This window comes from Micromys minutus (assembly GCF_963924665.1).
Source record: "Micromys minutus genome assembly, chromosome: 4".
Taxonomy (NCBI): domain Eukaryota; kingdom Metazoa; phylum Chordata; class Mammalia; order Rodentia; family Muridae; genus Micromys; species Micromys minutus.
Window position 1 is genome coordinate 7,472,465 of NC_137973.1, and position 27,885 is coordinate 7,500,349.

The 27,885-nt window shown below is 44.6% G+C and overlaps 1 protein-coding gene across 1 annotated transcript; it reads right to left on the reverse strand.

Annotated features, from left to right (window-relative positions):
- Positions 1–14,150: 14,150 nt before the first annotated feature.
- B3GALNT1 (beta-1,3-N-acetylgalactosaminyltransferase 1 (Globoside blood group)) lies at positions 14,151–15,146 on the reverse strand (the record flags this gene model as incomplete). Its single annotated transcript, XM_080916356.1, has 1 exon — positions 14,151–15,146. One exon carries the CDS (start codon positions 15,144–15,146, stop codon positions 14,151–14,153), a length of 996 nt encoding a protein of 331 aa, XP_080772482.1.
- Positions 15,147–27,885: the final 12,739 nt, after the last annotated feature.

The following is a 27,885-nucleotide window of genomic DNA, read 5'->3' on the forward strand; positions in this document are numbered from 1 at the left end:
AAAACCGTGGCTCTGTGAAAGAGATTGAGACCATCTTGCAAACATCCTCCTAAGGGAGGAAGGCAAAGTTGGGATGTGGATCATTTAGGGACCAGGCTGAGGGGGCAGGACCACCCCAATGGAGGTACAATGGAACCTGCATTTGGTTAAAGTCTGATAATTCACATTTCTAATCCCTAGCGTCTCCATGTTTACCGTCTGCTTGTCCTGAGCGTTTTCCCTCTCCAGGTTCCTTGGCTTCTATGTGAACATCTTTTTGACAATGGATTGTCTAAAACAGAATGCAGTGATAATGCACCGGCTCTGCCTTCTCACAGAAGGTTTGAGAGAATGTGGCTGACCTACAGGGACAGTGGGTATGCGTGGCCTCGGCAGTGGTCCGATAGAAGCCAGGCTTCCTGTCCTCCAAAGAGAGAGAACAGGAAGGAATGAAAATCTTGTACCATGTGGGGTTTTTTTCTTCTATTTTTGGTCCTAAGAGACTATAAATTGCAATGTCCCAAGAGCACAGCCAGGACCGAGAGTGTTTATCATCTGTCTCCTGACAATGTGAGTGGCAGATTTGTCATTTGGAAAGCTAGCATATTTCAGTGGTACACTTACTTAGTTTCAAATTCGAGCAAACATCTTAAAACGCAAAAAAAAAAAAAAAAAAAAAAAAAAAAAAAAAAAAAAAAAAAACAACAAAAATGGTCTCTTAGCATTACACATTCCAAGTTCCAAGCATATGATTTATGTTTTGTGCTCTGAACAAGAATAGCAAAGTCTATTTTCTGTATGGGGAGAGGGGGCCTACATATCAGTCGTGGGTTTTTTTAACCAAAGAAGCAATCATTTTTAACTTATGCTGGCCCCATCTACTTCCCTAAGCCATTTGTGCCCCACTGGGCTACACTCCTCTGTCTGCTCAGAATAAACTGAGAAGAAACAGCACCCCACAGTAACGTGAAGTCAGCACTTGCAGAAGAGACCTCACCAGTTTCTGATATGATCAAGACCATGAGTGGGGCATAATACAGAGAGGCGGGGAAGGAAGGGACCGCTGTCATGGCTGAGGGGTAGTTTCTGTGAGGGGTAGCATACTCAGAGGTTCTAAGCTTGTCCTGAGCCATCACTGGAAGTGCTGGCTTTGTATAACTTCTTATATCATCTTGACATCATGAAATTCTTTCCCTTGGCAGTGTGTCCTTCCTACGTTAAACCTCAGAAATGAGTTGTTTATCAGAAGGTATCAAGATCCATAATGTATCAGCCATGTTTAAAATCTCTTGACATGTTTAGGGATGAACTTACAGGTCCACCAGGCTTTCTGACGTCAGTCCCCCAAAAACCCATCTGTACACCAGAACCTTGCTGGAACCTCTGTGCACTTGGAGCTACTTAGAGAGTTTTATTTCTACTGTCTATACTTGTCTCTGCGAGACATGGGAACTGCAGTGATGCAGGGGGTTGGGTAGAGCTTGGAGCAGGTGGCATTGCGGTCACTCAAGATGCATGGCGTGTCATTTGGTCGGTCCCTTTGATGTGCTGGGTAGAGTTGGCATTGTAGAGACTTCTGTATTCATGGGGTCACTAATTCTATGTTGTACAAAATGAACAACTAAAAGAGAAAAAAAAAAACCAATAAAGCTATTAAAATATACGTTCCTACTATTCTTTTCCTTGAACGAAAGTCATTTCTATGCTAAAGTCTGTCTGAGTTTTGATGGCTTGGATTCTGCTCACATGACAGAGGATCACAGGTGGAGGGCACCTAAACACGGGAGCAGCCAGAGGGAGGAGCTGGTGGCAGTTTGGATCAGAAATGAGCCTGGCTCATTTTTTTTTTAAGGTAAGTTTTTAAATGCATAAAATATATGTGACAAAGGTGCTTATTCTTGTATTTTTGGTTGTGAATCTAGCCTTTAATGGCTGAGGCATCTCTCCAGCCCATAATCTCTTACTCTTAATACAGCTTTCCCAGTTTAATAATATTAGATAATAAGGGTTATATCAATTTTAGATATATCCAAATTAGACATCATAGCATGAGATAACCCAGAAGTTTACAGAACTGAATATCCATCTGCAAAGATTTTCACAAGATGCACAGGAACACTGTGGTGTTTGGGGACACTGAAACAGACATTGTGTTTGTGTGTGTGTGTGTGTGTGTGCGTGCGCGCACACATGCACACGCGATGCTGTTTTTAAGTGTTCTGAGAATTAAATGCTCAAACATGAACAGAACCTGGTGTCTAGATAGATCTCAGCTACGGAGTTACTGAATGTAGAATTGAGTATAACAAATTATGCACATAGAACATAAAATGTAGCCAGCCTTTGATTGCTTTCCTCTTTTTTCATTAAAAACATGAGCCAGATACAACAGTTCTCACTTGTAATCCTAGCACTCAAGAAGTTGGGCCAGAAGAACCATAAATTCAAGGAAGATCGGCTGCCTGCAAAGTCTTCCCAATAGTAGCTATTACGAAATAGAAACTGCGTTTCTAAATTCTGGCCGACCACTTTCTCTAGGGAGAATTTTTTTTTTAACAGAAAAGTGTAAAATATCTTCATCACCTGGGCTGGAATAAATTTGAAAAGCTTTCTTATCCAATTCTGATGGACTTGCTGGTCGTCTGCTAAGGTAAGTCCGTGTCTTAAGTAGGGTTTTACTGCTGTGAACAGACACCATGACCAATGCAAGTTTTATAAAGGACATTTAATTGGGGCTGGCTTACAGGTTCAGAGGTTCAGTCCAGTATCAAGGCAGGAACATGGCAGCATCCAGGCAGGCATGGTGCAGGAGGAACTGAGAGTTCTACATCTTCATCTAAAGGAAGCCAGGAACAGACTAAGCTTCCTCAGGCAGCTAGGAGGAGTGTCTCCAAACCCATCCCCAGAGTGACACACTTCCTCCAACCAGGCCACACCTTCTAATAGTGCCACTCCCTGGGCCAAGCATATGCAAACCATCACAGTCTGTAAGTAACTATGAAACTGAACAAAATACACTGGGAAACTGTTTCTAGGAAGTCTGAGGCAGCACTCCTGAGAGGAAGGAAGGGCTCGCACATCGTTCTGTGACCATCACAGTCCAGGGCAGCAGAGTGGAGTCCAAGTGGAGAGAATTCAATGGCAGCCTGTGGATGGGGCAGTAGGGATTAGCATCTACAGAAACAGAGGTGGGGTCAAAAGGTCATGTCCCTCATGAGTCTTCAGCTGGGGGCTTTGCTGCACAGGGCAGGGGTTGGCAGAGTGGCAGAAGGCTTAAGCAGTTTCTATGGAGCTGAATGCACCAGAGAAATAGAGAGGTTGAGCATTGCTAAGAATTATCAAGTTCTGACCACACACAGTGGAGGGATGCTCTAAGTGTTGCTGATGTCATGTTATCGTGCCTTCAAAGCATGGGCTACCCTCTAATCTAAAGCCTACTGCAGACTTGGTCTCTGAAAAAAGCCACAAAAGAGACAAAATTTGAAAGTTGAACCCTAGCAAGTCCAAAGAATGTGGGAAATCCCTGGGCTTACACTGGTTGGCCTAAGTAACCCTTAAAAACTCTGTACTACATAAAAGCACACGGAAAACACTCAAAATAGACATCAAATGACCGAGCAACTGCCTAGAACTAAACACTGAAAACTACTCACGGGAAGAAAGCGGTCCAGAGTACTTACGTGTTCATAACTTCACACCATAGTTCAAGACAGTGAACATCAGTAAATCATCACATGTAAAGAAACGAGAAAGTGTGACTGGTAGTCCAGAAACACAGAAGTCAGGAACAAGTGCCCATAAGAAGCACTTTGAAAACCTCAGAACAGCTGCAAATGTATTTGGAGAGTTAAAAGTAACTATGGTCCTAATGAGAAAACAGACAGTATCAGCACAAAGATGGAAAATTAAAAATTAAAACACCACCTTAATTTTTAATAATTAAAGATGGCATATGCCTTTAACCCCAGCACTCAGAGCAGAGCGGCATATTTCTGTGAGTTCAAGGTTAGCTTGGTCCATATAACAAGATCTCAGACAGATGAGGTTGCATGAAGAGACCTTGCCTCAAACAAACAAAATCAAACTGTTGGAATATAAAACATAATTGTAGGGGTTTGAATATCCTTGGCCCAGAGAGAGGTGTGGCCTTGTTGGAGTGGGTGTTGGAGGAAGTATGTCACTGGGGAAGGGGGTTTTGAGACCTTCCTAACTGCCTGGAAGACAGCAACATTCTCCTGTTTGCCTCCGGAACAAGGCCATTAGGACTTTGGGTTCCTATAGCCCCACATCTAGCTGGATGCTGCCATGTTCCCACCTTGATGATAATGAACTGAACCTCAGAACCTATAAGTCAGCCCCAATTAAATGTTGTTCTTAATAATAGTTGCCTTAGTCACGGTGTCTGGAAACCCCAACTAAGACAATAGTAAATGCAAAATTAGATACATTTAGAAATATATACTTGTTCTGTTCATTAGAACCAAGAAATGAGAGTAGAGCCAGGAATGCAAGGAATGTAGAAGAGAAAACATTGTCGGAGCCCCTCTATGGTAAGAGGGAGAATTTTCTTCTGCATGAGAGAGAGAATAGCCAACAACTACCCGGGAGAGATCTGCCTTAGCTTCTTCCTGGATATGGAGAAGAGCTAGAGAAAAGGCTGGGAGGTCTCTCCCTCCATTTCTGCTGTCTTCTCTGCTCCCATTGCCCTCAGAAGCTCATTAAATGTGTTGCTATTTGCCAGAGAAAGCATCCGGGAGTCTGAGAAACTAGTATTTTGAGTTCAAAGCCAACCTAAGGTACACAGAAAAGACTTTGTCCAATAAAATAAAAATATAAACTTGAGATGGGCCATAGACCTAAACAGAGAGCCTACGACCACGCCAAAGAAGAAAAGTCCACATGTTGGAGGTGAAGTTAGGCTGGATACAAAAATCATAACCCATAAACCCACAAGAATGCACATGGCACCGCTTGACATTAGAATGCCGATGTAGCTTCCACCCATGTCTACACTAGAAGAGTGAAAACATGAGTCAGTAATACAGTATTTACAACAGTTACCATAGCAACCTTATTCATGACAGCCCCAAGTCACAAACACTCTCAATGGGGAATTGGTCAACTAATAGAATACGTTCTTATCAAATACTTGTGTTTCTGTGTGTGATGCACACGTGGGTGCTCCCAGAGGCCGTCACACCCCCTGGAGCAGAGATCTAAGCGCCTGACACAAGTCCTCATAACCAAATCCCAGTTGTCCGGAAAAGCAAAAGGCACTCAATCACTGATTTAACTCCCCGGCCCTGAGAATAAACTCTGGATTTTAGTAAATGGTGTAATTGCAAATAAATTCTAGTAGTTCAAACATGCAAAACTCAGTCGCTAAAGTCACTGACAGGATGGAGGCTCTGCTGGAGACCAGGGGAAAGCAGCATTTAGGAACTCGGGGACGGTAGAGATGAACTGGGCTGGGTTTGGTTTCATAGTGTGGCTGCACTGACTGATAAAACTGCCCAGTTCCTTGACCGCTAAGTTCTGTGTCACCTGCTGTGTATCACTTTTAGAAATCTAATTGATAACATTAACAAAGTAAGTTCTAATGAACAATTCTAATGAAACAAAACTGTATAAAACACTTACATCAAAAGCTTCAGAGTATTTCTGAGAGAATTTTAAAGAAAACCTGAATAGGCAGACCACTTTCATAAACTGGAAATATATTGCTATGAAATGATTTACCCTCAGGTTTTACATTTAATGCAATCACAACCACTGCCATCACCACTACCACTATCACCACCACCACCACCACCACCATCACTATCACCACCACCACCATCACCACCATCACCACCACCATCACTATCACCACCACCACCATCACCACCATCACCACCATCATCACCACCACCACCATCACCACCACCACCATCACTACCATCACTATCACCACCACCACCATCACCACCACCACCATCACCATCACCACCACCACCACCATCACCACCACCACCATCACCATCACCACCACCACCATCACCACCATCACCACCACCACCACCATCATCACCACCACCACCACCACCATCATCACCATCACCACCACCACCGCCACTACCATATAAAACAACATGGAAGGAGGCCAGGCATGGTGGTGACAGCTGTAACCTGAGCGGTCAGAGGCTGTGACAGTGCAGTGGTGTGTCTGATGTAAGTGTGTGCTACTGCTCAAACTTTTTAAAGCCTTGGAAGACTCTCACAGGACTGGACAAGCTGACAGCAAACTTTACAATGGGATGTAACAGTCAAAGCAAATTTGTAGGTCAAGGATGTAGCTCAAGGATGTGCAAGGCCCTGGGTTTTATACCAATGCAAATTTAAACATGATGCAAAAGTTCAAAAAAAAAGAACATCTTTAGAGGACGTGCATTGCTTGACTCCAGGATTTACAAAAAGCCAAAGTAACCAAGACAGCATGCGACAACCACTCACATAGTAGAACAGACTGGGAAATCCATTTCTTAGTTGGGGTTTCTAATGCTGTGATTTTAGAGATGAGAGACACTCTAAAGTGTAAGACTGTGGGACAGAATTTTGATCCAAGGGTGTCTCCAAGGGGACCAAAAGTTGTTAGAGATGCCCAGGATCAGCGAAGGATGTCTCTCCTCCACATGATAGGGTACCCAAAGGGCCGCCTGGTGCGCCCACAGTTCTGCAGGAGGCTCTGGGAGCTGAGAAAGGCAGAGCAGGCAGCTCATAGAGAGATACTCACCACGTACGTGAGGAGAGATGAGAGGTTAGAACAGGTGGAGGAGATACCCTGAAGAGGCTGAGTATAGATTCGGAATCCAATATGGCGGGTGGCAGACGCCAGCAGAAACAAATGACCTATACCTTCGGGGGACAGGGCAAATCAGCTTGGTAAGGAGACGTGAGGCCCTTGGAATGGGGTGCGGGCACACCTGTGCCCTTCTTGGGTTTTGTCAGCAGATGTGTATGAGGAGGAACAGTGAAGGAAGCGCCATCAAGGCCGCTCCATGGCTGGGGAAGAGTTTTATTGTCACACCTGCAAGAGAATAACCACAGCCATCTGGAGAGTCCACCATAGCCACCTCTCAGGGACAGAAGGCCAGAGAGAAAAGGCTGGGAGGGGCAGTCACCAGGGCTATGGGAGCAGAGAAGACAGCAAAAATGGAGGGAGAGACCTGCCCGTTGTAAGGGATTATGCTGCCATGGGAGGAGACCAGGTTAGCTGGGGTAGCCTGGGAACTCGTATGGGCTCTGATCTGTTGGGGACTTGTTTGAGTTCACAGAGAACTAGATGCTCTTTCTGGAGGCTGGAGGGCTATGAGAACAAACATTTACAAGGTATCTGAGGAATGCTGGGTATTTATGGGGTCAGGGTCCAGCCTGAGCTGAGCCCAGATGGTATTGGGGGGGGGGGGGGGTCAGGGACCAGACAGTGATAAAACACCATGACCAAAGGCACCTGGGGAGGAAGGGGTTTTTTCATCTTACTGTTAGGACAGTGGTTCTTCACTTTCCTAGTGCTATGCCCTAAGTTTAAATATCTCATGTTTTGGTGGACCCTCCAAATGTAAACTGATTTTCATTGCTACTTCATAAGTGTAATTGTTTACTGTTAGGAATTATAATACAAATGTGATATGCAGTCGGTTTTAGGTGACCCCTGTAAAAGGGTCATGGCCCACCGGCTAAGAAGTACTGCTTTAGGGTCATAATTGCCAAGGGTTTTTCCTCATCCCCTCTTCAATCTTCTTTCCTAACCCAGGGGTGGCACCGCCCACAATTGATGGGCCCTCCCACATCAACCATTAATCAAGGAATGCCCAAAGGCTTGCCTTACCGGCCAGTCTTAAGGAAGCATTTCCTCAAAGGAGGCTTCCTCCTCTCCCATCAGCTGTGTCAAGTTGTCAAAAACCTAGCTGGCCCACAAAAATTGGTTTGTCTTGTTTTTAGTTATTCAAGCCAGGGTTTCCCAGTGTAGCCCCGGCTGTCCTGGAACTCTGTAGAGCAGGCTGTTTTCAAATTCAGAGTCTGTGCCTTGCCTCTGCCCCCCCCTGCACCTCTGCCCCCCTGCACCTCTGCCCCCTGCACCTCTGCCCCCTGCACCTCTGCCCCCCTGCACCTCTGCCCCCCTGCACCTCTGCCCCTCTGAGCCTGTGCCCCCCTGCACCTCTGCCCCTCTGAGCCTCTGCCCCTCTGCCCCTCTGCCCCTCTGCCCCTCTGCCCCCCTGCCCCCCTGCACCTCTGCCCCCCTGCACCTCTGCCCCCCTGCACCTCTGCCCCCCTGCACCTCTGCCCCCTGCACCTCTGTCCCTCTGCCCCTCTGCCCCTCTGCCCCTCTGCCCCTCTGAGCCTCTGCCCCCCTGCACCTCTGCCCCCCTGCCCCTCTGCCCCTCTGAGCCTCTGCCCCTCTGCCCCTCTGCCCCTCTGCCCCTCTGCCCCTCTGAGCCTCTGCCCTCTGCTTCTAGAGCTCTGGAATTAAAGGCGTGCTCCACCACTGGCTGGTGCACAGAAACTTTTAACATAACCCTGCTTTCCACTCTCTTCTGGCCGCTGCTGGCCTTTTAAGATAAGGGCTCTGAGGATTGTGCTCCTGAGTGCTGAGAACCAAGTGACCAGGATGTGTCAAGACAGGTTCATCAACTGAATCCGTGTCCTGTGTGGGTATGGTAGCGTGGGTACAGTACGAGCCTGGGCCTAGGTGAGGGAAAGGGATACAGGAGACACTTTTGCACCTTCCATCCAGTTTGTATGTGAACCTAAAACTGCTCTAAAAGCCTTCTTTGGGTTGTTCACTCAAGCTGGGCTCCATCTTCCTTCGCAGACCCTCACTGCTTCCTGGCCACAAAGCAGCTGCCTCCCCCGGGGCTGTGTGGGAAATGGTCATTGACTTCTCTCTCTCTTTATGTCTACCACTCATCCTTGCTACAGCACCCCCGCCCCAGAGAGGAAAGCACTCCTTATAGGGTATCCTCCACTAGGTCTAACCATTAGGCTCCCAGACGAGTAACTTCAGGTTTAAATGTGTGTGGTTTGGGGGTTGATTTGATGGTCAACATTGTCATTGACTAGATTAGCATCTCCTCCCGAGTGCTACCTCCTGCCTACCTGATGCCTTGTGGCCTTCTTTGTCCGATGGCTATAAAAAACTCATACAGTCTCTTCCCCAGCAAAGCACAACCCTCATGGTAACCAGAACCCATGTTCTTGGCCATGATCATTCATAATCGAATGTGAAAAAGAAAGCTAGTGCCTTTTTATTTACTTTAAAGGGAGGTATTTTCACCTTGTGAGGAGTGACCCTGCCACAGGCTTTGAGGGCCACAGCAGGAAAGATAACAGCAGATTACACCGGCTGCACCCTGGAAGCAAGGCGGGCTTCCTGTAGAACAGCGTAAGATGGTAAGAAAACCATTCAAGATTAGGTGAGCTACTTAAGAGAGGTAATCAAAAACGTAGCTCTGACTTCTCTACATGCAACATCAAGTTGTTATGATAAACAAACTTGGGATCTTAAGAAAACCCCATGCCTTTTACAAATGTTGGCATGTGCCAAATATTTGGAGGAACTCCTTGGAACTTTGGTCCCACATTCAGCCCTGATGGAGTGTGTGTGAGAGCGTGCTGGTTGAGAACACCCAAATCAAAGGACTCAGTTTAGCATACAGGAAGCTACAAGTTATGGTAGCACAAGCCTGTACTCTTAGCATGTGGGAGGCTGGGAGAGGCGAGAGGGTTCCAAATTCTGGTGGATTCAAGGGTATGGTGGGTAGAAGAATCTAGAAAACTAGCATGTGCTAGTGATGCTACAGAACCCATCTTTGTCCTCAAGTAAAGCCTGTGATGAATGGCCTGCAAGAGAGGCCTCAAGGAAAAGGTCTTTATCCCTCCACTTATCAAAATGGCTGTTCTCTGGCCACTGTGCATGGAAGTGGATGGGAACAGCAGAATGCACCAGTTCCAGTGAGCCAGAAAATCTGCTCTAGCTGAGCTAGCCTCGGAACAGTGCTGTGCAGCCTACAGCCACAAAATGCCTCAGAGAATCAGAGTTCAAGAAGAAAGGATTTTTGGCTTACGCTTGAGCGACTAGACATCACAGCAGAAGCACAGGGTGGAGGAAAAGCGTAGGCATCCTACTTTTGCAACCTACTTTTAATAAGGGTTCAACCTCTAGCCCATCACCCAGAAGAGAAAGCATAAGAGGGAAGTTATTAGGATATTGGGGAAGTGGGCTAGTTCAGCAGTAGTTCTTTAAGGAAGAGCTTCTTCAGCAGCAGTTCAGTCCTACAGCAAACCCAACTCAGCAGCTGCCGACCAGTTAACTAGGCAGGCACGAGCCAGCAGGTAAAATCCAGCCCTTACAGCAAGCAGACGCCATGCAGCTATAGTTCTGTTCTCAAGAAACAAACTATCCAGTTTGCCAACCGGCCGGAGCCAGCCAAGGCTGCCGAATCTGCACACTGCTGCGGGAACCTCATGAGCAGCAGTTCTTGGGCGAGTTTCTCTCAATGGAATTATCACAAGTTGAGCTCAACAAAGCTATGGAAGGGGAACCAACACACACCTGTCCTTAGCAAAGAACAGTGAGGCGGAGCTAAGCAAACAAACCCTAGGTGCTTGTCTCCCCTGTGGGGTCACATTTATATTCCTTCCTCAAATGTCCTTCCACATGTTTGCTGTGTCAAAACACCCTTCCTCCTGTGGAACCAGCAAAACATCATGTGACATAACTAACTTTCCCAAACAACCAAACAACCCTAGAAGTTTCCACTTGAGAAAAGTGTTCCTCTCCTGTTGGCAGGAAGCAGAGAATGGGCTGCAGTCTGTTTCTCCTTCAGAGGCCTAACTTCAAAAGGTTTAACTTCTTCCCACTTAGCTCCACCTCCAGATGCTCCCCTGCCTCCCAGTGCCACAGGCTGGAGATAAGACCTTTGGCATATGGACCTTCGCAGACATTTACAGTGCAACCCAGACTAAAACCCAAGGGCCCTGAGCCCTTTTTACACAGTAGGTTTGGCAGGTCACTATACTACACCTGGCCACTCATTCCCATTCTGGAGAACAGGACATTTCTGCGTGACAGGCAGTGGCTCACAATTTATTTGGTGACAGGAATACACTTCTCTGCCCTCCTGACACTGGTTTTGGCTAGTGCATACGTATGCCACTGTCGTTCTGTCAAGTCCCAACCCCAGGATGGCCATCTGGGCTTAGCTCAGGCTGGACCCTAACCCCATAAATACCCAGCATTCCTCAGATACCTTGTAAATGTTTGTTCTCACAGCCCTCCAGTCTCCAGAAAGAGCATCTAGTTCTCTGTGAACTCAAACGAGTCCCCAACAGATCAGAGCCCATACGAGTTCCCAGGCTACCCCAGCTAACCTGGTCTCCTTCCATGGCAGCATAACCCCTTACAACGGGCAGGTCTCTCCCTCCATTTTTGCTGTTTTCTCTGCTCCCATAGCCCTGGTGACTGCCCCTCCCAGCCTTTTCTCTCTGGCCTTCTGTCCCTGAGAGGTGGCTATGGTGGACTATTCTCTTGCAGGTATGACAATGAAACTCTTCCCCAGCCATGGAGCGGCCTTGATGGCGCTTCCTTCACTGTGCCCAGCTTACCATCCCCACTAGTCAGTTTTTCTTTTGCCCTCTCAGAGGAATGTTCCAGATGGTCACTGCCCTTGAGCCTGTGCCTGGCATCAGAAGACATTGTGCAGGGCACCAAGCTGCTGGCGAGAATGTAAGTGAGACATGCACACGGCGCTCTTCAACTTCACTCCTGAGCCTCGGGAGCAACTGCAGCAGCGCCTCAGCTGAGCTACCACTGTGCTGGGAGTCAGGGCTGAGCTAACCACTGTGCTGGGAGTCAGGGCTGAGCTACCACTGTGCTGGGAGTCAGGGCTGAGCTACCACTGTGCTGGGAGTCAGGGCTGAGCTACCACTGTGCTGGGAGTCAGGGCTGAGCTACCACTGTGCTGGGAGTCAGGGCTGAGCTACCACTGTGCTGGGAGTCAGGGCTGAGCTACCACTGTGCTGGGAGTCAGGGCTGAGCTACCACTGTGCTGGGAGTCAGGGCCCGGTGCTGGCAGATAAACAAAGGAGACAGAAAGGTGGGCGCTTATGAAGGTGTGGGGCTGCCAAGGACTTGGCGGCCGGTCAGCCACAGGGCAGGGCCTAGCACTAAACTTGGCTTTGGCTTAAGTTTTAAAAGCTGTTGGTTCAGACAGCGAGCGGTGTGGTTTTTTGTTTATCTTTTTAAACATTTACCTCTTTATTGAGAAGGTGACAGGGAACGAGTGTGCCACGGCACACATGTGAAGGTCAAAAAGACACTTGCAGGAGTCAGTTCTCCCTGCGGTCGTGTGGGTTCTAGGAGTCAAATCCAGGTCAACAGGCTCAATGTCAAGTACCTTCCCACCTGCCGAGCCTCCTCGCCAGCCCAGAGGTTGCCATCTTAATAATGGACTAATAATTACCACCCAAAAAACTCAACGTTATGAAACATGCAGATGTTTAATAGGTCTGACCATTTTTCATAATCATTTCACAGATCTTTAGCAAAAACTCTTCAGTTGGACTCAACTCTGGGTCTGGCTTTTCTGAGACTGAACTGCAGAATAATTTATTTTTAAAAGTTCTCTCTTAAATTTTTTCTTTTGATCTCTTAACATCCCATATCTCTCCAAAAACTGATCAAATACATTAATTAAAAAAGAAAACAACAAAAACAAAACCCACTACCTCCATCAGTCTTCAATCAGTCGCTTGTCTGTTGGGGGGTAGAGGGGTGGCCACTCATTCTGTTTCCACAGACAGAAAGCAGTTGCCTGCCGCTCCTGAGGTATTCTCTGAGGAAGGCTTGCACACTTATTGCTAGATAATTAGTAAGGAAGGACTCACCTGTTCTTAATCAACTCTAAAGGAAAGCTGTATAACCCCTGGAACCTTGTTCCTTTTACGAATGTCCACAAGGAAGGCAGCACTGGGAAAGCGGAGGCTTCAATCAGGTTCCTCTTCAGACTCCTGTCTCCATGGCAACAACACAATGACCTTTCTGCTTTTTGAAATCCTTTATTCACAAACTGATTACTCAGTAGAAAACACACACTGGGTGAGCTAACAAAGCAACTTGGATCTTACAGCTTCCCTTTCCAGCTTACACACTGCAACAGGAAACCATCTTAGCCTTCTGTACCTTAGGAAATGTTCTGCCGGGAATTCTCTACTATTCCCGAATTCTTTGGAGGTAATGAGACAGACAAAGTGACATTTAGAAACACTGACTTTGTTTTTAAAAACTGTACAAAGCTTGACTTTTCTTGCTTTAATTCTCCACGTTTATATTGCAACAAAGTTCAACAGATTAACCTATAACGTCACAGTAATGGGACTTTCAAAATTAAACTAATAAGTAAATAAGAAAAAGCTCAAATATGAACAGCAGCTCACTATATAATGCTGAAACCACCACAACCTTTAAACACTTAGAAAATTGACATAACATTAAATAATATTTGACTTGATAACTCTTAAGTATCACATCACTGAGTACCTTGCAAATGAAAACAATACAAATGCATTTTTTCAATATAACTTCCGTAAAGCTCTTTAGAATATATATATATATATATATATATATATACACATATATATATACATGTATATATCTTTTAATAATGACCACCTAAGATATACAATGAATCATTATGTGACTATACTATCTAATAAATACAACTCCACACTGTTTTCTGGCTGTGGAGTAGTTTTTCTTTCAAGAAAATCTTAAATTCTAACCTACAGCCTGAGTTATCCAGACTGTCTGACCCTTTGACTATTAGGAAAATCCCTCGTTCGCTCTATGTTTGACTCCTCTATCACTTTTACAGTACCAAGTTAAAACCTGTGAAAACAACACTGTAAGTGGCCTTGGCGCTCCAGTCCAGGTGTACTCCATTCCAGGTGTACTCCATTCCAGGTGTACTCCATTCCAGGTGTACTCCAGTCCAGGTGTACTCCAGTCCAGGTGTACTCCATGAGTTTCCATCCAGGCAAGCCAGCACACTCAGCTTCCAGAGTTTTCCACAGCACTAACTCTGCCCTTCCTACAAAGTGTCCTTCCTCCCTTCCCTAGATGAGTGGAGTATGGCTTAGTAATGGCACGTGGTGTTCCTCAGCATGACCTGCCAAAACGTGATGATCTCCTTGGAAGAAAAGCCATGGGCTGCAATCACACGTCTGAGCTGACATACATCCAAGTGTATTCTGTACAGAAAGAAAAGATTTGTGTCCTCTGGAATATGAATGTCCACTTTTAACAAATTCAGACAGATGCCGACATAGACGTCTTCAAACTTGATGGGTTTCACGTGACTCATCATCTCATAGATTCTCGGCACCAGGTCACCGGACATAATGTAACCCAGCCCACTGCAGTAGGGAGGGAACACCTTGAAAGGGTACTCTTGGTATGAAATGTGGTTTTTATGGAAAAATCCTCTATAGGAATAGTTATCAATTAGAGGATAACCCGTGAAAAACTTCTCCGTGTGGTTTAGGTTTAAAAGATACTTGACTAAATTGCCAGTGTTGATGAAAACATCGGTGTCTGTTTTCATGACATACTTGGCATTGGGGCAAAATTCAATTACCCACCTGAAAGCCATAATGGTTTTCAAGGTCAAGTTATTATATGTATCTAAAAAGTCTTGCCGTATAATATCACCATAGAGAACATGTTCGTCCTCCAAGGACAATGCTAATGTTTTGTCTTCTTTTTCAGCCTGCTGGCCTAGTAAGAAAAATGTAAGCACCTCATATCCCCACCAAGACTTTTTCTCACCCCAAGTAACTCTAATGGCTTGTCTGGCTTTCACATCTGAGGGGCGCGAAGTCACCAGGATGACCAGGAATGGGTTCTGATGAGAGCAGTTTGAATGTTCCCGGAGCGTGAATTGAAAGTCTTGTCTGTAAATTGGCTCATACTCATAGAAGTACATCCAGTTCACACGCTCGATCACATTGTAGTGGGGAAGGCTGAGGTACCAAATCACCAGGAAGCTCAGCAGGGACAGCAGCAGGAGGCTCCATTTGAGGGATCTCAGTGACATCCTATTGGGAAGGGTAGTCAAGACAGCGGGGGCCATCCACAGCAGCAGAGCAGTTCAGAGGCACAGGTTCTACAAGATGGAGCGAAGGCTGGGTGAATGTCCACCACCCCAACACACGTCAGCTGATGTCATATAGTCATCTAATGCACACAGATAAACCACCATCCAGAGCACACATCATGACCCAGGTTAAAACAGATCCAGGAATCACTGTCAAACAACACCTCTCATTCTACATGAATAACTGTAGTCCTAGCTACTTGGGAAAATTCATCAAGAAGATCACAAGTTCAAGGCCAGCATAGGTGACTTAGAGAGACCCTGTCTCAAAATTTAAAAAAAAAAAAAGATGGGAAGGAAAAAAAAAGAAAGATGGAAGATATTCCACCAACAAGTACGGGCATGAAATCTCTGTCTTTGTTGTGTTTGGCTCACTTTATTTTAATGCCAGGATTCTAGCCTTTGATGGCGGAGTATTACTCCACTCATAGATGACTGAAGTGCGTTTGTCCTCTCATGCCCCAGTCTCCAGCTGACACCGTATCCTGCTACTATGCTACAGAATTGTAAGCAGGTCTCACTCCACATCTGAATGTATTCTAAGCAGAATTTCCAGACTGTCCAACACAAGAAACACTACTGTTACCAATTTATCAGAAAACTGTGTGGGTCCTTTATAATTCAAAAAGCAAACCCACCCATGATGTATAAGTCTATCATTAGGAAACTACTGAGGTGAAACCACGGCTGCGTCATTCAACAGATGTCCACTCACTTCTTGAAATTTTGTTTCCTATAATTTCTTCACGTCCCTGGAGCAATAAACATAATGTATGCCTCCTTTGAAAGGACAGTAATGAAAGCCAGCGTGCACATATGCAGGGCAAGGTGTCCTCAGGATGTGTCTGACCAAGCCAATGCTATGTCTTCTGTCCTCAGGATGTGTCTGACCAAGCCAATGCTATGTCTTCTGTCCTCAGGATGTGTCTGACCAAGCCAATGCTATGTCTTCTGTCCTCAGGATGTGTCTGACCAAGCCAATGCTATGTCTTCGGGTTGCCAGGAGACCTTCCTCTTACGTTCTGTATCACTACATTACAAATGCATTGGTTTGGGTTTCCTGTCTTTCTTCGTAAATAAAAACAAAGCCAAAAAAGCTGGATTTTCGTGCCTGCAAGGTGCCAAGTTGCACTGCGTGGCGGTGACCCTATAGCAGAGGTTAGGAGCCTAGTGTGAGCTTGTCCTAGCTTTCCCCCAGAGGTGTGACCATGCATAATTCAAACATTCTCTCAGTTCATGTTCTAAATTATTTTAATACATGTCATCTCAACCCAGGGAAGGCTTGGAAACGCTCATTTGGATCTACAGATCTCACACAGTAGTGCTGCCAGCAAACACTCACCATCAGACCTTGCTGAGAGGGGTGGGTTTGACTGGACCTGGTTTATAAGTGGATTTTAGAGTATTCACGTGAAACACAAAGAATGCAGAGATCCACCCGTGTCTGCCTCTCCTCTGCCCTTGGCTCCAGAGCGCTGGGATCAAAGGCATGTACTGCCATGCCTGGCTACTGAGGGTCTATCTCAATATGAAGGAAACTGACTGAAGAAGGAAGAGAATGCAAGAAGCAAAGGTAAAGCAGGAGACTATTAAAACAAAAGAAAAAGACAACCAAGAACAGAATAGTGTTTCCCATGTTATGAAAAGAAATCGTAAAGCTAGAGCCATGGTCCCCAACCTGTGGCTCAGGACGCCTTTGGGAGTGGAAGGGCCCTTTCACAGGTCACCTGAGGCCATTGGAAAACACCGATGCTTACGTCACAATTGCTATGGCAGCAAGGTTACAGATGTGAAGTAGCAACATTTCATGGTGGGGGCCACCACGCACTAGGGAGGCTGCTCTACAGGCTATAGTCAGCTGGTTAGCGTTTGTCATGCACACACGGGAGCGGTAGACACCAAAGCTGGGACCTCAAGGTCCTCCAGTAACATATTGCCATCACCCTGTCACTGAGGAGGCAGACACAGGAGGCTCTCTGAAGCTCGTTGGCTAGTCAGGCCAGCCCCATCAGTGAGCTCCAGACTCAGAGACAGTCTCAGAGGCTCAGACTGTGGGAGGCAATGCTGCAATTCAGTGGCAGATTACATGCTGGGCACCCAAGGGCCTCAAAAGTCCACTCTCTAGTCCTAAACTCAAAATAAAATACATTCTCTGGGGGAAGAAGATGAAGACACCTGTGATGCCACCCTCTGGCCGTTGCAGACATACACAATAGGGCCTGCCTCCCGTGAACACTCACACGAACGAGTACACACAAAGTGAACTAACATACCAGGTAATGACAAGGTGGGAGGTAGGCTGGGGAGATGATTCGCTTGGTAAAATGAGAGAGCATGTCTCAAAAAAGATGGAGAGAGACTGAAAGTCCTGATGTTGACCTCTAGTCTCCATACACCTGTTTATGCTCAAACACACACACACACACACACACACACACACAAACACACACATCTTCCATAAAAAGAATAAAAAATTAAACCTTCAGCATAAACAGTAGAAGAACCATAACCAGATGGACCTCTACCTTCTGCATTGAATGGTAGAAAACAAAGTATTAATGAGAAGATGAAAAAAGAGAAGCAGAGAAAATGGTGGCAAATAGAAAACACAAAAGACAGTAGCTGTAAACATACACCATCCGCAGTGACAGCTTACCTTAACCACGGGCTTCTCAGCTTGGCCTAACGTTTTGCCATATGCTATTTAGAAGCCTCACACCTAAAACAAAACACAAAGTGTTTCAAAGTTAACAAACAGGAGGTACATACCAGGAAAATGCCAATCGACCACCTAGGACTATAGTCCATAGCTAACCATTCCTATCACGTCTTGTAAGTAAGTAGCATTTAAAAGAAAAAAAAATGTTGCTGACAAAATTTCTACTTGAAAGATCTCTTTATACCGCTGTGTTCTGTGTTGGCTACATTTGTGGATGACTACATGCAGCTGTGTGAAGGTCAGAGTTCAACAGGAGCACCCACGATGTAACAATCGTAAAGATACATGGTGAAAGTAAGCATCAGAGCCTGACACACCGGAGACTTTCTCAGGCTAGGCAAAGCTGGTCTAGGGTTGGGGCAGTGCCTGCCGGAGCTGTCTGAGTATTCCACTTTCTCTTTAGCAACACTGTCTAACTTAGCTCTCTGCTGACCTTGGCCATTTTTCTTCCTGCAAATAGTCTACATGATACTAGAAGCCTAGCTTCTTAATAAACTTGCTTGGGCGGGTGTGGTGATGCACCTTTAATCCCAGCACCCTTGAGCCAGGGGCATGGGGATCTGAGTTTCAGGCTCGCTGATCTACACAGTGGCTTCCAGGACATCCAGAGAGAAAGAGAAAAGAAAAAACAAAAACTTGCTTGGCAACAGCCATGGGCTTTTGCTTCTGTTTTGTTTTCTCTAGTTCTCATTCCTGCTCCTCCCTTCCCCCATCAACACCTCACCATGTGGGACACTTATTCCTGCTGGTTCAGGACGTTACTGTGTGGAAGCAAAACCTGAAACATCTGCTTAGAAATCCCACCCCACCCCCCCACCGCCCACGTTCTGGGTGACAAGTAGGTATTCCCACTCTGGTATTTTAAGGTTTTCCCTTATCTCTTTGTGCTATAATCTCCACCAAACCCATGATGGGGTTGGCCCCCAGTGTGATGGGGCTTGTGAGGTAGTGAGAGGAGGAGGCTCTACCCTCACAGAGGAATTAATACAGTCCTAAAGAAATGAAGCCGTCATCACGGGTTAGCTGTTAGAGTGGGCCTGGCAGCTCCCGTGAGCCCCTTATAGACAAGCACCCATGCACACTTATCTCTGCACTTTGTGTGCAACTGCATAGATCCTCTCGAGAAGCCAAACAGAAGGCACCTTTCCTTCTGTTTCTAGTCTCATGGGGCTAAACGTATCTGTTGCTTAAGTGTGACCTAACCACAAATTTTTTTTGTTCTAGCAACAGAAAACAGTTAATGTGTGTGTGTGTGTGTGTGTGTGTGTGTGTATAACAAAGGAAAAGTAAGGATGAATGGAATTTTGCAGATTAGACTAATATTTTTTACTCTTAAAATTACATTTATTTGTTGGTTCATACACTTGGGAATTGGAGAGCAGCTTCCAGCAGCTGCTGGAGAAGTGGATCCTGGGAATGAGCTCAGGTCACCAGGCTTGGTGACAAATGCCTTTACCCACTGAACTACCTCACTGGCCCAATCATCTTTTCTTTGAGAATTTCATACATGAATACTGTATACACATAATTTCCACCCCTTCCTCTCCCCTCCTCCATGTCCTCCTCACACACTCCTTCTCAAATTGACCTCTTTTATTATATACATGTAATATATTATATTTATATACATGCCATATATAATACATATGCACATACTGTTAAGTCTATTTTAGTGTTGCTTGTTTGCATACATATTTAAGGTTACCCATGTATGACTGAATATCCCATACAGTGACCTATCCCTTCAGAAGACTGATTCTCTTAGGAGCAATTAACTTATAGCTCCTCATATAAGGGTAGAGTTTTGTGAGATTTCCCAGCATGTCAGCTGACGTTGGTATTACGTCGTGTTGAAGTCGTGTTCAGGAGACTATATTGAGATCTCAGGGTGCAGCTTCTCATCATATATGGAAGGCATTTTCTCACAGCAGATGTTCTAGTCTTCTACCCCTTACAATCTTTCCTTTCCTTCTGTGATACTTAGACCCTTACAGAAAATGGTTGCATTTGTAGATGTTTCTGGCCTGATTAAAAAACATTTAGTACCTTTTATCCAATAAAGTGAAAAGAAATACAGTGAGCCTTCTGCACCCACAAATTCAACCAACTGCAAAAAGCAATGAAAATGCTGATGGTAGCACCTGTAAACTCAGTATTTGGGAGTCAGAGGCAGGAGGATTGAGATCAAACAATCCTCAGGTACATAGTGAATTCAAGGTTAGGCTGGGCTATAGGGTGAAACCCTGTCTAAACAATTCTCCCCTTGAAACAAAACCAAAACCCATCACTCCCCCTAGAAGGAGGTATGTCTGTACTTCTATATTAAATGGACAGACTTACTTTCTGTCATTATTTCCTAAGAAATAAAGCAGCAGCAATTTCCCAATATTCAAAACACTGTATTAGGTTTCGTAATTTAGAGCGTGCACAGACTGCATTGGAAATATTACACCATGGCACACAGAGATTTGAGTGAGAAAACCTCAGAGCCCTCAGAAGATGTGGAACCATCCTCTACATGCACCAGGGGACCAGAGGGCTCCTTTTGAGACTGTATCAAACATTTTTTAAGCTGATACTAGGTTACATGTTGTGTTGGCTAGTTTCCCTTTAACTTGACTCAGAAGAAATAACCTCAACTGAGAAACTATCTGTATAAGACTGGGCTGTAGACAAGCTCATAGGGCACTTTCTTAATTTGTAAGTGATGTGGGAGGATTAAGGGCAATGTGTGACACCAGCCCTGGTCCTGGACTCTGTAAGAAATCAGGTTGAGCAATCCAGACAGCAGCATTTTTCTAAAATATCAGCTCCTGTCTCCAGGTTCCTGTTGGGTTTGGAACCCTGCTTCCCTCAGGGGACCGTAAGTCAGTATTTGTAAGCCAAATAAACACATCTTTCCTCCCCAAGTCACTTTTGGTTATGGTGTTTCATTACCTGGAAATCCTGAAATACCCATTACTGGCAACATTCTTTACCCATAACCTAATTCTATTAACTACAAAAATGTAACTGGAAAAACAAATTTGAAAAAAATTATCTGTTTAGTGGATTGTGGTGGTTTGAATATGCTTGGTCCAGGGAGTGGCACTGTTAGGTGTTGCCTTGTTGGAGTAGGTGTGGCTTTGTTGGAGGAAGTGTGTCGCCATGGGGGTGGGCTTTGAGACCCTCCTCCTAGCCACTTGGAAAACAGTCTTCTTCTAGCAGCCTTTAGATCAAGAGAGAGTAAAATTCTGCTTAGGTCTTAGAAAAAGCTAAAGACAATATAGACAAGATGTTATCAAGAAGTATAATTATTTTTAAGCATGATAATATCAACCAGAACAAAAGGAAACACCCTTCGATACAGACAGTGTATAACAGTCATGTAACTACTCCACTATAAAGTACAGTGTTGCAATAAACACTAGAGGTAAGAATTCTTGACATGCATGAAACTCAAAAATGCTATTTAAAAGAAGCCAGACACTAAGAACCACATTCTCTATTGGTGCATTTGCATAAACTATATAGGAAGAAAAGATGCCATAGCCATAGGGCAAGGGCTGGGGTACTATTGCTAGAGTGAAACACCATGACCAAAAAGCCTTATTTTTATTATTTGCCTTACACTTTCACAGCACTGTTCATCAGGAAACTCAAGCAGGGCAGGAACCTCGAGGCAGAAACTGATGCAGAGGCCATGGAGGGGTGCTGCTTACTGGCTTGCTCCTCGTGGTTTGCTCAGCCTGCTTTCTTATAGAACCCAGGACCACTAGCCCAGGGATGGCACCACTCAGAATGGGCCAGTCATTACCCATCTATCTCTAATAGAGAAATAGGAGCATTTTATCAAATGGTGTTCCCTCCTTTAAGATAGCTCTAGCTCGGGGCGTGAGGGCATCGAGGGAAGATGACAGTGTCTCAGAATTTAACAGTGGAGATGGCTCTGCAGCACTAAACTTATAACACCACCGCATTGTGTACCGGAAATAACTATGACTGTATAAATTACATAGCAATCAGGCTGTTAAAATCTCAAGTTTCCCGTTTTTAAAAGCCATATATTGGTGTACTAGAAGCAGAGAGCCAAGATACCTGTGTTTATTTTTGAGTAGTTCAGTAATAAGATAAATAGAGTCAGATGCCCTTCTATGGAATTTCTGTTCTTGGTTTCAAATTTATCTCAGTTTCATGTGTCTGAAATGATGTTTTTACAGCACAATCCATTGCAACACTGCTATAGAAAATAACTACAAAAACCAAAGCTATCACCAATGCGTAACACATGCATCCACAGTGGAATCTTACACAGCTATTACAAACAGAAAGAAAGTAGCCTGTGTGTGCTGGTATGAAAAGGAGTCTAGACAATATGAAGTAAAGAAATAAGAGGTGAAATAAACAATACTTTATTTCTCTTGCGTGTGAGTGTGTGAGTATGTGAGTATGTTTGTGTGTGTGTGTGAATGTCAGTGTGTATGTGTGTGTGTGTGTATGTGTGTGTGTGTTTATGCAGGGGTCAGTTCTCTCCCTCTACCATGTGGATCTGGTTAGGCTTGCTCTTATCTGCTGATCCATCTTACTGGCCCTATCATACTCACTTTTGTGGTAGAAAGGAAGGGGAAATTTAAAACATACTTATACATGTGTGGTAGTTTGGATAAAAATGTCCCTATAATCCCATGAGGATTATCACTATTAGGTATGCCCTTGTTGGAGTGGGTGTGGCCTTGTTGAAGGAACTATGTCATTTGAGGTGGGCTTTGAGGTTTCAGATACTCAAACCACATCCAGTCTCTTTTCCTGCTGCCTGCTGATTCACATGTAGAACTCTCAGCAACCTCTCTAGCACCATGCCTGCCTGCACACAGCCATGCTTCCTGCCATTGACAATAATGAACTAAAACTCGGAAGTGTAAGCCAGCCCTAGTGAAACATTTTCCTCTCTAAGAGTTACCATGGTCATGGTGTCTCTTCACAGCAATAAAAACCCTAACTAGGACAATGTTCATTAGACAGTAACAGAAAGATACACAGGTGAATAGAGCAACAAGGCAGACCAGAAGAGGGTGAAAACAAGACTTTCTACTGTCATATGTTGTACATGCTTCATTAAAACCATGTACTTATTCTTTATACACATAAACAGATAGTTTGTTTGTTCAAATAGGGTCTCACTATGTCGTTCTGCTGTCCTGGAACTCAATATGTAAACCAGGCTGGCCATGGACTCGGAGATCAACCTGCCTCTGCCTCCCAAGTGCTGGTGTTAAAGGCACATGCCACTATGCCTGGCTATAATTTTATGTATTTATACAATGAACTGCAATTATACTCTGTTACCCTCTGCTAGCCCCTCCCATTTCTGCTGATCCCTCTCTTCTTCCCAACTAGTCTCCCTCTGTCTATTTCTTTTTACCCCACTAAGTTTAGTTATGGCCACTTTATGAGCACAGGTAGGGTATTATTTACTGGAGTGTAGGCAACCTACCAGAGGCTACACCACTGAAGAAAATGACATCTGTAACTGCTCCCCCTCTTGCAGTAACATGAAGTGCCAAAAGCTTCTCCTAGAAGGGTGGGGTGTCATGAGAACATTCCTCATCCATGATGGATGCAGAAGGGCCTGACCTTGTGCAGGTTCTGTGGTGTCCATCCCTCAGCCCCAGCCTTCAGCTCTTACAGTCTTTCTGACCTCTTGCCTCATGCATGCCAGCGTCTCTCTGTCACCATTCTCACAGAAGGAACTGGCATTTCAGTGACTGAGCAAAAGATGTCTACCTTCTCCCCTTTCTGCTCATTCCCAGCGGCAGCTTCCTCTTATCCACAGATGTAACAGTCTTAGAAGTGTCTGGGACCAAAACATCTGGAAGTAATTCAAACAAACCCAATCTATGTTTTCTCAGTGGAAGGCTTCTCAGAGATTTCAACATGTATTCTCTAAGAACATGCAATGCTTATCAAGTTATCAAAACAAAGAATCTACACTAGCTTTCAGTGACTCTAGCAGAGAGAAAACCACTCAGAGAAATCTGGGCCAGGGAGACCTTTACAGACACCCACTGAAATGGCTTCTATGTATTATTTTAAGTAATAGTTTGAAGTAAACCAAGATAAGTTCATTACTTCTATGGGATGTGATAAAGCTGACTGTTTGTTTTCCCTGTGGCCTAGCAGGTCCACTCGTAGAACGCTTACGTTAATGTGTACCAAGAAATGTGAAAATGAGGTCCAAGTCTTCATGACTGAGGGATCCTTCCACAAAATTAAGGCTTGGAATAGTTCTCTATTAAGTCCAGCTCCAAAAAGTGAGCCACTTCACACTGTTGTAGTTAAAGAGAGAAACCGAAACAGTATGTTATTCACAAGGAAACAACTGCTACCTGACATGCTGTCACATGGGTTAAAAAGAGCTGGCTCTGAGTTCCACCCACCGGCAGCTGAAAAGCAGACCAACTGTAGTGGCGGAACACCGACTGCTGATAGCCAGGGGAAGAAGCAGATGTGAGAGGGGCAAGGAGCATGCTCTAGCCTGGCCCAGCTAAACTTTTCATCTGTGTGGAGCCACAGGAGTGTTGTGTCTATTTTCATCTTAGAGCCTGTACACTTCTTTGTGAGTCACACTTGGGAACCTCGCATATCATTCTGCCCATTTGTCATGGTTGCTGTGAGGGTAGGCAGGTGTCTACAATACCAGCTGACTCAGGCCCAGCTGTGTGACAGGAACACCGTTGTTCCAAGGCATAAGCTCATGTCATTCCCACGGAAGCCTCAGGCTGATGCATGGGGGGGGGGGGAGGCTCAAATAGAACTAACTCTGCATGTCCCGTTTGGTCCCATTTACCAGATCCTCGGGAGTCTGCTGCCTGACCACTGTTCTACCTGACAGAGGCCCATGTGAAGGAGCGACTGTGGGATATGGGTTTTACAGCTTTTAAAATCAGCAACCACAACACACATAGCAAACAGCCTCAAGTGAGTTATTAAGAATAATAGCTAACCATTTGTATAGACGCATTTTACTTCATGTCATAGGAGAGGAAGGCAGGTAAGGGAATGAGCAACTAAACAGCAGTCCAGGGGTTATGCAAAGTAAAGTCTGCAACGGGTTCTGTGCTGTGAGTCAGTCCACCAACCATCAGCTTACAGCCTGAAGTAATGACAGGCGAGAGGAGGCTGGGCACACTCAAAGGTGTCCTTGTCGGCCCACAGTTGCTCACCGACAGGACAAGTACGTCAGCTAAAGAACGTTAGGTGATAAGCACTGCTGTGGTCAACAGGGTAGCATCTAGTGAAACAAGTGACTCTGGTTCTGAAAACCAAATAACTCTAGTTTGGAACTGTTACGCTCCAGCCCAAACCGGGGTTTAGAATGCTCTGACACGCCCTGTTTTTATTAGATAGGTAGAAAAGAAGGTATAGTTGTCATTTAGGTCATTATCTTTTGCTGGATTAGAGCAGTATCCTAACCAGGAAGCCTGTGGCAGTCTTTGGAATCAGACATTTTGAAGAGATATGCAGTGAGGGGTGTCCTTTTCCATGGCCACCAAGCCAGCTCCTTCAAACCAGAGACTCTAAAATAACTTCGGAGATGGACATCAGATCACTGTGGCTATGTCCAACGGACATGGGAGCACAGGACTTAAAATCACTATTCTTGCTGACTCTTATGCAATGGAGGGATAATCAAGGGGATCCAGATACAAGGACTTTGATGCAGGATCAACAATGAGATGGTGGTGTCTGGCATAGTCTTAGTCTGACTCTGTATAAACAAAGGAGACACTGGTAAAATTACCAGGAAAATATAAAGCCTTTTGTTTATATATGTAAATATAAAAATATTTTTAAAATATCTTGTTTAGAGGGTCAGAGGTGAGGGGAAGGGAGAGTGAAAGGGAAAAGAGAAGGACCAAGATGGTGATCGAAAAGGATAAATTAGATCCAGGTGGGCTTAATTAGTGTGAGATAGCTATACACATTTTAAGGATTTTTATAGGTCTTTTATCTCATATAGAAGGGCAGTTTGTATCTTTGTCCATTTGATGTAATCTTATTGTATAGAGGGTTTGCAGACTGAGAACTGAATATATGAACCTGTATGAAAAGCTTTTGGGCATAGAGTCATGTTCGTGCTGGGCGGGGCGGTAATTCCACCCCGGACGGAGGCAGTAGGGCAGGCGGAGTGAACCGCCAGAGAAGGGAGCTGAACGGAGAATACAGGTCGGACCAAGTGACAGACAGAGTCTATGTGCCCGGCTTCATACTAGAAGCGGCGCCCTCAGAATGAGTCCATGGGTCAATAAAGAATAAGCCAGATTCTTTTTAATATTTACTGCAACAGGTGGCACCTAATGTGGAGCACGAAATCACGACCCTGAGATTAAGAGTCTCATGCTCTACCGACTGAGCTCCCCAGTCAAGTTCTTCTAGTTAGAAGAACAGAGTATAGAATTTACCTGAATCACATGGGAATTTTCACCAGCGGCTCAGAACTAAGGCGTCTGTTCTCCAGAAGAGTGAATGCAGACATAGATTAGATTAGGTATTAATAAATGAAGATCTGACACTCCAGACTGAGAGGACAGATCTAAATACTTTAAACTAAGGCCCTGGCTTTACAAATTGCTTACTTATTGATTTGTAAGTGATTGTCAGTTAGTTTGTTTTGTGAATTATCCCGCTAAGGCCACGTGGCTCATCAGATGCTGGCTATCAAGGGTTTATAATTATCCTAATTATTTATACTGTTTCAAAATAGGTATGATATTGAGTTTTGTGTTTATATTATTTCTCTGAGAATGAATACAAGATACAAGATATTCTAGTTGCCAACTAAGAGACATGCTATTTTGGGAGAAAAGTTTTGTCTTTGTGTTTTTAAAAAGTGTAATTCGGCTCTGTGTGCCTTCCAGAGTTATATGGATCAGATGTGATAAAGGTAGACCACCTAAAAAACTAAATTCAAAAGGATCAAACAAAATATTTCTTGATACTAAAACATTTTCTGTTGAGTTTTAAATATGTGTGTGTGTGTGTATATATGTGTGTGTGTTACAGAATGTGCAACTACAGTGAAGCTTGTCATCAAAATACTGAACTGGCCTGATTCCAGACATCAGAGACAATTGACAAGGTGGCGTTCCTTCTTGAGGCCTGTCCAGCTTCCTCATTCCCCTTCCCCCTTCTAAATTCTCAATGCCCATATATTCAGCTTAAAAGAGCTATAAAGAGTCATCACCCGATTCCCTGGACTTGGGGGAGGGGGGTGAAACTGGTTATTGTAAGGTTCTTTTTATAAAGAATTTAGAAATGGTAATAATCATACAGGGAGGAATTACCAGATTTGATTATACAGCCATAATCTTATTTTGGTAACTAAGCTAAAGTCATATCTTCATTGGCAGGAATTTTTCTAATTGATGCAAAGTTAAAGTTATAATCTTTACAGTACTATAAAATTGATTTAATACAGATTTAAAGTTTCTACACTGTTTTTAGTTGATTAAATAATACTAGTTGAGGACTAGATAACAAGCTTATGGTTCTGAGTCATTAAAAGGGTTTTTTTAAAGATAATTTCAATTAAAGATGGCCAAGAGTAGTCAAGGGTTAACAGTGCAGAGATGCTTTGTGTAGACAGATAATCTTCAAAGGCGTCAGAAGTCCACAGAATATGACATTTATGGACAGTTTTTTAATTAAAGATCATTTGACTAGAGACCTGTCTGCTCCTGACAGCACTCCTTCTTAGATTCTAAGAAGAAATTGAGCATCAATAGAGTTGCTCCAGTTGTGGCGAGATAGCCACTAGGCAAGAAAGAAGTACCTCATTCATTTACAGACAATACTGTCCAGAAAGAAACATTTTATGCAGAACAGTCTACTGATAATCTTTGCCAAGCCAACATTATCAGCTCTTGAGAATTCTGCATTACACAGGTCTGTTAGATATGATTCTGGGCCAGAAGGCTCAAGACTGATGCTCCAATGTTTTAAGGGATAAGGGGCTGT